Source organism: Tupaia chinensis, unplaced genomic scaffold, assembly GCF_000334495.1.
Source record: "Tupaia chinensis unplaced genomic scaffold, TupChi_1.0 Scaffold000146_1, whole genome shotgun sequence".
Taxonomy (NCBI): domain Eukaryota; kingdom Metazoa; phylum Chordata; class Mammalia; order Scandentia; family Tupaiidae; genus Tupaia; species Tupaia belangeri.
The window spans coordinates 12,079,056-12,089,392 of NW_006159616.1; the positions used below are offsets into that span (position 1 = coordinate 12,079,056).

The window sequence follows — 10,337 nt, forward strand, 5'->3', positions numbered from 1 at the left end:
TCACGCCGCAATCCCTTCTCCTCCATTCTCCTCTCGGGATCTTGGGCACGCACGCACACGCGCCCGGCGTGAGATTTAAGCCACCGGGTCCGAGACGCGAACCGCAGTCGACTACGTGGGAGTCCAGCGACATAGCCATTACGCTAACTGCTGGTTCCCCAGGGGTTCTTTTTTTAATGTGTGTGTTTTTCCTTTTTTTTTTCTTTTCCTTTTTCTTTCTTTTTTTAATGAAAGGAAGTGAGATAGAAGGAAGAAGAGAGAGACAGATTTTTTTTTTTAATTTCCAGAGGGTGCTTGTGCTCAGCAGAGAGAGACAAAGAGGCAGAGACAGGGAGAGAGGAAGAGGGAGAAAGCATCCCCCAGTAAGTTGTGGTCACACTGCAATCCCTTCCCCCATCACTCCATCCTGGTGGGATTTGGGGCATGCACACACATGAACCTGGCATGTTTTTAAAGTTACTGGGGCCAGGTCTTGAACTGTGCAGTTAGCCATGCTTCCTTAACCGCCAGGCCATGGGGCCAGCTCTCAAGATAGGTATTTTGGACAGGGTCTCACTGTGTGGCAATCCTTGGCCCCCGCCTCCCAATTAACTAGGATTATAGGTGCATGCAACGGCACCCAGCATGTTCAGGTTGGCCCAGACACTGAACCTGGGCCTCCCATGCAGCTTCTAGCCTCCCAGCAGTGACTATGACTGGATCTCTTCATGTTTTGCTTTTTTTTTTAGAGAGAGAAATATCTTTGCCATATGGCTCATGTGCTCGTTTGCTGTCTGAGGAGACAGAGACAGAAGATGAGAAGTCACCCCCCGGGGGGATGGCCACACCAAAATCTCTTCTACTCTCTCTTCTTGGGATTTGGGGCACGTGCACACATATGCCCAGCACGAGTTTCAAGTTGCCGGTCTGGGACTTGAACCACGGTCTGCCATATGTGAGTCCAGCAACGTAACCATTATAGCATCTGCCAGTCACTGCCTTTTCTTTTTTCTTTTTTTTTTTTTAATGAGAGCAACTTTTAAAAAGAATGTTTGGCGGGGTGGGCAGCAGGTGCCATGGTGGTTAAAGCACTGGATCACACACAGCCAACTCCACAGTTCAAGTTCTGGACCTGGCATCTTAAAAATATGCTGGGCATGTGTGTGTATGTGCCCCAAATCCCAAGAGGGGAATGGAGGATTGAGATGTGGCCATCTCCCTGGAGGGGTGATTTCTCACCTTCCTTCTCGCTCTGTCTCTCTCCAGTGAGCATATGCATCTTATTGGAAAAAAAAAAATCTAAAAAAAAAGGGGAGGGGCCAGCAGGTAGTGTGGTGGTTAAAGGAGGTGAACTCCCACATGGCTGACCATAGTTTGAATCCCAGACCTGGCAGCTTGCCTTCTCACTTTTCTTCTCTTTCTCTAGTCAAATTAAAGAATAATAATAATAAATAAAGTAAAAATAATTTTTAAAAAGAATATTTAATGTAGAGACCAGCAGTTAGCATAATGGCTATGTCGCTGGACTCCCAGGTAGTCAACCGTGATTCGAGTCCTGGACCTTGTGGCTTAAACTCACGCCAGGCACATGTGTGTGCATGCCCAAGATCCTGAGAGGAGAATGGAGGAGAAGGGATTGCAGCATGGCCATACCCCTGGGTGATTTCTCACATTCTGTCTCTCTGTCTCTCTCTGTCTTTCTGGCGAGCACACATGCTCTATAGCAAAATCTCTCTCTCTCTCAAAAAAAAAAGAATATTTAATGTAATAATTAGAAAAAGGGATTGTGGGAAATATATCTATTTTTATTCATTAAAAATAAGCAATAACTTTGGAAGTAATGGCAAAATTTCTCCTTACTTTTTCTTTCTCTCTCTTTTTTTTGAAAGGTTTTTGCTATAGGGCACATGTGCTCACCAGAAAGACAGAGAGAGACAGACAGAAAGTGAGAAATCGTCCCCCACCCCGGGGTAGATGGCCATGCCTCAATCCCTTCTCCTCCCTTCTTCTCTTGGGGTCTTGGGCATGCATGCATATGCTCCTGGCGTGAATTTAAGCCACTGGGTCTCGGACTCGAACCATGGTCAACTACATGGGAGTCCAATGACATAGCCATTACGCTAACTGCTGGTCCCCTTACTTTTTCTTTCTCGAGGTCATGTTTTTTGGAGAGGTTTTTTATTTTTTTTATTTTTATTTTTTTGCTATAGGGCACGTGCGCTCACCAGACAGACAGAGAGAGACAGAGAGACAGAAAGTGAGAAATCACCCCTCAGGGGGGATGGCCACACTACAATCCCTTCTCCTCCATTCTCCTCTCGGGATCTTGGCCACGCACGCACACGCGCCTGGCGTGTTTTAAGCCACTGGGTCCGGGACACGAACCGCGGTCGACTACGTGGGAGTCCAGCGACATAGCCATTACGCTAACTGCTGGTCCCCTTACTTTTTCTTTCTCGAGGTCATGTTTTCCTACATTTCATAGTGTATATATTTATATGCTTACTTATTTCATTCTTTCATGAAAGAGAGAGAAAGAGCAAGAGGAACATCCTTAACACATCTCATGCATAATCTTCCCCCAAGCCCTTCCCAGCCAGTCAGGTTCATGGGTCTATGTGTATAAGTCCACCCTCATTTTCCAGATGGCCTCCAGGATTGCACAGTGCCATGCTCCCAGGAGCCACCGTGGCTGGGCTTCTACTGTTAGTTATTTTTAGAATTATTTAACTTATTATCATTATTGTTATTATTTTTATTTGCTTTAGGGCACATGTGCTTACCAGAGAGAGAGAGAGAGAAAGAGAGAGAGAGGGAAAGTGAGAAAGCAAGCTCCCAGATCTGGGACTTGAACCATGGCCAGTCATGTGGTAATCTAGCACCTCAACCACCACTCCACCTGCTGGCCCTTCGTATTTGTTTTTTAATAAAAAATAAATAAAATTTCTTTTCAATTAAAAAAGTCTAAAATATAGTCTAAATGCTGCTGAACTGGTCCAAAGAAGGTCTCCAAACATTGTTTTTTTAAAATAAGTGCTACTATTTTTAAAATTTAAATATGGCTCTACCTTTAGTCTACATACTAGATTTATTTGCTTAATTATGCAAATGATTTGTTGCCAAATTCTCATCATATTAATTTCTTATCTTCACTGCCATCTTAGTTTTTTCTTTGATTGACATAAAATAATTGTACATATTTGTGGGATAGAATGTGATGGGCGATGAGGACCTCAGCAAAACTCTCATCTCAGCGTTTGCCATGACTTGTGTTGGGATCATTCCAAATTCTTCCTTTTAGTTCATTTGAGATACACCGCAAGTTGTCACCAACCGTATTCTTCCCACTGTATTTTATAACACCAGCATTTGTTCTATCTGCAATTTTTTAATATCAGTTATTTAATTAGGTTCTTGGCAAGAAACTAAGAACACCAATCTGTGAGGATAAACTCCACCTGAAAGGGCGAATGCAAATCATCACAGGTAGGCCTGGAGCTGAGGAACAGCTTTGATTTTTGGTAAAATTTGTGAGTCCACAGCTTTTTGGTAACCCTTGGGCTGCTCTGTAATCTAGTATTTCTCCTCCTCTGTGTTGAAGAGCTCACCTTCCTGCTGTCTGGGCTTCTGTAGCTTCTTTTTCTTGAAGTAAGCATCAGTAAGGTGTTCTGGGATTTTTTACTTTGCTAATATCAATTTTCATGGAGGTGGCGATGACAGATTTCTGGTTTGTTCTACACGGTGGAACTCGATTGAGGACTGGAGGTCCAGTCACTGCTTAGCTGCTTCAGGAAAACCACCCTTTTGCCTCTGTGGCATCCAGTGAGGATGATCAGGAGGTCCCCAGAGTGACATTGGCTTGCAGCTTTCTCACATGCTGACTGAAAGGATTTTGCTGTGGCTCAACAGCTTTCGAGGCACATCGTCAGTAGGATAATACTGAGGCATTTTGTGAGGTTTAACCAACTGGGTACCACTGTTCTTGTCACCACCAACTGGTTCTGTGACAGTGGCAAGAACCTTCTCCTTTTCCTTTCCTTTCCTTCTTTTAATTTTAAAATTTTATTTATTCATTCATTTATTTTAATTTGATGAGAGAGAGAGAGAGAGGGAGAGAGAGAAAGTGAGAAAGAAAGCAAGCTACCAGGTCTAGGACTTGAACCCCTCTAAGGGGCTATTCTTTTCCATTTCTGCATATAAAGGAGAACAAGTGATATTTCTCCATGCCTGGCTGCTTTCACTTAGTAAAATGTCTTCCAGGCTCTGTATGTAATGACAGGAGTTTGTTCTCTTAATGGCCAAGTAGTATTTATAATGTATATATGCCACATTTTCTTCACCCCTTTGTCTGCAGATGGACACTTAGGTTGAGTCCCTATTTTGGCTGCTGGGAATGATATTCAGTGAACATTGTCATGCAGGTATCCTTACTTCATCTGCTTCCTTCCTTTTGGATATATACCTAGCAGTGGGATTGTTGGGTCATGTGGTGGTTCTATTTTTGTTTTTCGGAGGATACTGTTTCCATTATGGCTGTACTAATTTACATTCCCACCAACCGTATAAAAGATTGCCCCTTTCACCACATCTTCACTAGCACCGTTGCTTTCCTTTTTGAGAACAGGCATTCTAAGTGAGGTAAGCTATCTCATAGTGGTTTTGATGTGCATTTCTCTGATAAGTGATGCTGAGTATTTTTACTTGGCCATTTGTATGTCTGCTTTTGACTACTGTTTATTCAGGCTTTTTAGTCATTTTTGAATTGGGTTATTTTATATCTTATTTATTTAGAGCCTGCTGAGTTGTTTGAGTTTTTTGTTGCCCAGTTACTAAGCCATTGTGAGATGAATAGTTTGCATATATGCTCTTCCTAAAGGAGAGAAACCTTATACCTTAAAAGTTTTAATCCTCCCAACTCCTAGGAAGTTATTATTATCATTATTTAAAAGAATGATTTATTTTATTTGTTATTATTATTATTCATTTGACCAGAGAGAGAGAGAAAAAGGGAAAGTGAGAAAGGAAGCCGCCAGGTTCGGGATTCAAACAGTGGTCGGCCACATGGAAGACCAGCACCTTAACCACTGTACCACCTGCCGGGCCCTAGGAAGTTATTATTAACCCCACTTGACAGAAGAGATTGTAGAGGTCCAGGAAGTTAGTGACCTGCACAAGGACATGAAAGATAGACCCTCCCATTAGAAGCCAGTTTCATCTGCTCCTAAGGCCAAAGCTCTCTTTGCTGAAATAGGAAGGGTCCCTTTAAGAGGTAGTTCAGAGAGATAAGAGGTACAGGAGGCTGGGGTCCTGGCTCTTCTCCAGACGTTGTCCAGGAACTCTGGGACCATCCTGGAGTTTCATCTGTGAAAGGGGAGCCAGGTCCTGAGAGCAGGTAGGAGGCCTTGTAGCCTTAGTGATAATTGAGCTTAATTCATGCCCAGGCAAGGGAAGGGGAGCTAGGAGTGTGGCAGGGACTGGCTCCGATTTACAAGGGGCTCTCTGAGCACAGTCGATTATCATGCACTTGGCTAATGCCATTACCAGGGGGAAGGCCAGGTTAATCTGAACGCCGCCCTAATTAAATGAAGGCAATTACAGCAGTCGGCGGATCTGCTCCCATGAGCTGGGAGTACTCACTCAAGCATCTTCTCATTTGGTCTCTAACTGCCCCAGCAAAGCTGTCTGACCTTGGGTCGACTTCATGGGCCTGGAACCCTAACCTCAGGCTCTCGTAAAATGAGGGCTTAGATGGACTACTTCCAAGGCAAGCAGGTATCTTTAACACCGCTCTTTGCTCATCCCAACCCCGACTCCTTCACCACGTCCTGGGGCAAGCACCTCCTATAAACATCTAGGATCAACCACCACCACCACCACACTGGCCCCAGTCCCCACTGGATTCTGTCCAGGTGCCTGCACCAGCCTCCTACGTGGCTTCCGGTCGGTGTGCACCCTGGCTCTCCAGCCCACTTCCATGCAGCACCTGGGGGACTGGATCACAGCCCTTCTCTGCTGAAACCTCCCAGTGATAATCAGAATGAAATGCAGGTGTCTCACGTTAGCTTGCCTGCCTGGCCCAGCCCGCCTCTCTCAAACCTGGCACTGGTTTTTCCTACCTTTGGTGCTGCACTCTGCCTGGACCCCTAGCTTTTTCTCCCCTCCCACTCTGGCTACCTCATTGCCATTCTTTTGAGTCTTGGCTTAGGCATTTGTTCCTCCAGGAAGCCTTCCATGATATCGTGCTCTAAGGCATTAAATTCTTTCTGTACCGAAGCTCAGATCTACTATGATGGCTAGCCTGCCCCTAGCTCTGGAATGCAGAGTCCCTGCACTCAGGAAGCCTGTCCTTCTGCCATGGTACCTCCCCAGGCCAGCACCCATCAAACACCCAGGAAGTATTTGTCTAAGAAGACCACTGAGTCTAGGAGGTGAACTGCCTGAGATCACGCGGCTACAGGGACCAGGTCTGGCATCTCTTGAGAACCGGACACCAAACAGGACGAGGAACGCCCCAGCGGGAAACCCTCACCTGAGCAGGTGATGCAGGAGATGCCCTCGGCACTCAGGTTGTACTTGAGGTCCAGTAGCACCTGGATGTTGGTGTCGGGCCGGAAGAGCAGTGGGGCCCGGCTGGCAGGGCGGAGCCGGCTGGCGAACACCAGGGACAGCATGAGGATGGAGACAAAGAGCCCTGTGAAGAGAGGGTGCTGGGTTAGGCGGGGTATGCTCAGGGCAGGAAGGCCCCAGGGGAGCAACAAAGGTCAGCCATGTTGTGCTGTGGTGAAGTTCACTAGGGCTAGGTCCCCCAGGGGTGGGTTACCTGATATGTGTGGTGTCACTTGGGATCTGATTAGGCTATAAGCTGACACACCTGGACAAGAACCCAGCACCGTCTTCGAGCACTGGATAGTTTATAACAAGCTGGCACACCCACTTTTTTTTTGGAGAGGTTTTTGCTATATAGCACGTGCGCTCACCAGACAGAGAGAGACAGAGAGACAGAAAGCGAGAAATCACCCCCCGCCCCGGGGGGGATGGCCATGCTGCAGTCCCTTCTCCTCCATTCTCCTCCCGAGATCCTGGGCATGCACGCACACGTGCATGGTGTGAGTTTTAAGCCACTGGGTCCGGGACTTGTACCGTGGTCAACTACATGGGAGACCAGTGATGTAGCCATTACGCTAACTGCTGGTCCCTGGCACAGCCACTTGATCTAACACTTTAAGATCTGGTCCAAGAGTATTATAATAGTAATGATGCTTGCATTTAATGCTCATTGAGCACCTCTTGCACCTATGCCACGCAATAACTACACCACTGCATTCCTTGCACATGCGTGCCTAGAAACTATTCTTATGCCTAGTGATGGAACAGGGATGTGAGTGTGGGGCCTCCAGCACAGCCAAGGTCAGCACAGACAGTATGTGGTAGAGCCAAGAGCCAAACTCAGCCAAGCTGCTCTAACTCCAGAGCCCAAGCACTAAGCGCTCCCTCTGCTGCCGAGTGATGACCGGCACACAGTAGATGCTCAGTAAGCAATAGCTACTGCAGGACCAGCTTCATTCTACGCTGGAGAAACGTGAGCCCCAGAGAAGGAGACTCCAGCCCAAGTGCCTGACCTCTGGTTCATCTGCGGGAGGGAGCAGGCACCCAGGGGTCAGCCTTGTGCCTCAGGCCTGGGGTAGAGGTGTAAGACAGAGGAAGCAAGGTGCGGGGCACACTTACCCACAATCACCCAGCGGCTCTTGACGGCTGACCACAGGACCCAGTGGTGCAGCAGCTCCTGCAGCTGAACGATGAGCTGGCCCCGGCTGCCCCTGTTGGGGACTGGCTGCAGGCCCTCAGGGGGCACAGAAACCAGGGACACGTCTCCCAGCTCGAGTGGCACTGCAAAGAAAGCATTGGCCCATCAAAGCCAAGTCGAAGCCCACCCTGGTCACGCCCTCCCCAGGAAGCCCAAATACTGGACGAGGATCCCTGCAGGCCACCTGGCCCAGCCCCTGCCTTGAGACCAGCTGGTCTTGTCAAGGGTGACTCCCTGGGCAGAGGCAGCCCCTGGACCTCTCCAGGGTCAGCAGGGCAGGTCTCCCAGCTCTTACCTGGCTCCTCCTCCACGTTCAGCAAGGGGATGTCGTCATCCAGGTAGGGCATGGGGCCCTGGGCAGGGCTCCCCCCAGCCCGCTCAGGAGCAGCAAACACATCCCCAGGGAAGTGCAGGGAGCTCCTGCGGCCACACTTCTGGTGGCAGCTATGGACGGAGTGGGAGAGAGGGGTGAGTCCAGGGGACGGCAGTTACCCGGGGAGGCCCATGCAGCCCCTCATGTAGCCGTGTGATGCACCTCACGTCGGATATGCACACAGACTTCTGGGGCCAGTCACTTCATTTCCTTTCCGAACCTTCTACCCCAGGGCTCTCAGGGCCGGCCCTCCTCTGGGGAGACGAGTAGTGACGGCAGACATTTCCCAGGGAGAGGGGACGATGATATTCTGGGACCATTGCATCAAGGTGACCAAAGCGGGGAGGTACTCCTATGTGACCCAGGGTCTCTGACACCAGAACTTGGAGGAGCCAGAGGAGGAGGAATGTGGGGGACTGGAGACTCATGGGCTCTGCGTGCTAGGCAGCGGGCAGTGAGACCACATGGTACCTCACTCCCTGCTCCTTGGACTCCTGCACAGCGACTGCACCTGTGCGACACCACAGGAAACAGACATACTGTGGAGAGGTTAGGAACCCGCCCACGGTCCCACAGCCACCGAGTAAAGAGCCGAGGCCGGCACCCAGGGGCTGGCTGCCCAGGAAGATGGCTGTTCCCCCAGCCTGGGCATCAGGGCTGGAGTGGGGCCCATTTGGCATCTCTATAGAGACTAGCAAAAGGTGCCCTTTCCCCAGGATACAGTGTTTCTATGTCATAAACCTGCCATAAAAATAGTCAAACTGGGGAACCAGCAGTTAGCATAATGGTTATGTCGCTGGACTCCCACATAGTCAACCACGGTTCGTGTCCCGGACCCAGTGGCTTAAAACTCACGCCGGGCACGTGTGCGTGCCTGCCCAAGATCCCGAGAGGAGAATGGAGGAGAAGGGATTGCAGCGTGACCATCCCCCCTGGGGGGTGATTTCTCGCTTTCTGTCTCTATGTCTCTCTCTGTCTGGTGAGCACACGGGCCCTATAGCGAAAACCTCTCCAAAAAAAAAAAAAAGTATGATGTACCGCTCAGGGCAGCCCTGAAGGGAGAGGGTATGAGTGGGAGAGAGGAGGAGTCCATCCCACAGCCACGTCTGAGCTCCTGGCCAGGCTCTTGTCCTTTGACCCCTCCTTGGCTCACCATGGTCAGGTGGTCACTGTTATGGACCCCCAAAGACCAGTAACCATGGCCTATGAAAGTCCTCCCCCAAGCCCAGAAACCCCCCACCAACCCTCAGTGCGACACCAGGTGGCCACCAACTGTCCCTCTTCCTCTCATCTTCCCTGGCCACCAGGCCCACCAGACACTTACCCCTGTCCCCCAGCAGTGGCACCGAGCTGCCCAGTTCTGCTGTGCTCGTGGCTCACTGCATCGATTGACTGAGTCACCACCAAGATGAGAATCCGAGAACATAGCCCGGGGACTCAGGCCACGGCTCTAGGGTCAAGGATTCTTTTGCTAAAGTCTTGGCTTTGCTACCTACTAAGTGTGACCTGGAGAAACGCGCCTGACCTCTCTGAGTCCTCGTTTTCTGATCTGTAGAATGGGCTTAGAGGACTGGCTCCCAGGGTCCTTAGAAACGTGCCTGACCTCCCTGAGCCCTCGTTTTCTGATCTGTAAAATGGGCTTAGAGGACTGGCTCCCAGGGTCCTAGGGGGCAGTGGGGCCATAAGACCTTGTACGAAAGGGTTTCACCTGCTTCCTGGCACATCATGGGTGGCCACAAGGGGTACTTACTGGACAGAAGGACTTGTTTCCTTCCCTGCCCTCTGCCTAGCATAGTACCAGGCACACACAGGTGCTTACTAAGGAGCCACAAAGGTGCCCGGCAGACGGAGTGGCATGCCGAGTGGCCCTGGAGGCCTGCTGTGGGTGTTCAGTGGGAGGACATGGCTCTGCTCACCTGGTCTGGCAGGAGCTCTCCAGCGGTGCCATATAAAGGCTCCAGAGACCCAGGGCAGCAGGCATAGTGAACAGCACGGCCAGCCAGCAGCAGGACACGATGAGAGACATGAACAGGCCAAAGTCGTGGACGGCCGGGATCTGGCAATGGAGAGGGAGGGGCTGGTCAGGCCTGGAGCTCGGGAGCTTGGGTGCTCCTGCGGCCAGAGACACTCAGGACCCCAGACCACCCTAGCCTCAGGCAGAAAGTGGAGGGCCCGACCGCT

The 10,337-nt window shown here is 49.9% G+C and overlaps 1 protein-coding gene across 1 annotated transcript in view; it reads right to left on the reverse strand.

Annotated features, from left to right (window-relative positions):
• Positions 1-10,337, reverse strand: part of DISP3 (dispatched RND transporter family member 3) — a 66,804-nt gene that overhangs the window by 17,391 nt on the left and 39,076 nt on the right. The window contains 4 exon segments of the mRNA XM_006145330.2: positions 6,509-6,670; positions 7,705-7,866; positions 8,079-8,227; positions 10,073-10,212. Coding sequence (XP_006145392.1) covers positions 6,509-6,670; positions 7,705-7,866; positions 8,079-8,227; positions 10,073-10,212 — 613 coding nt within the window.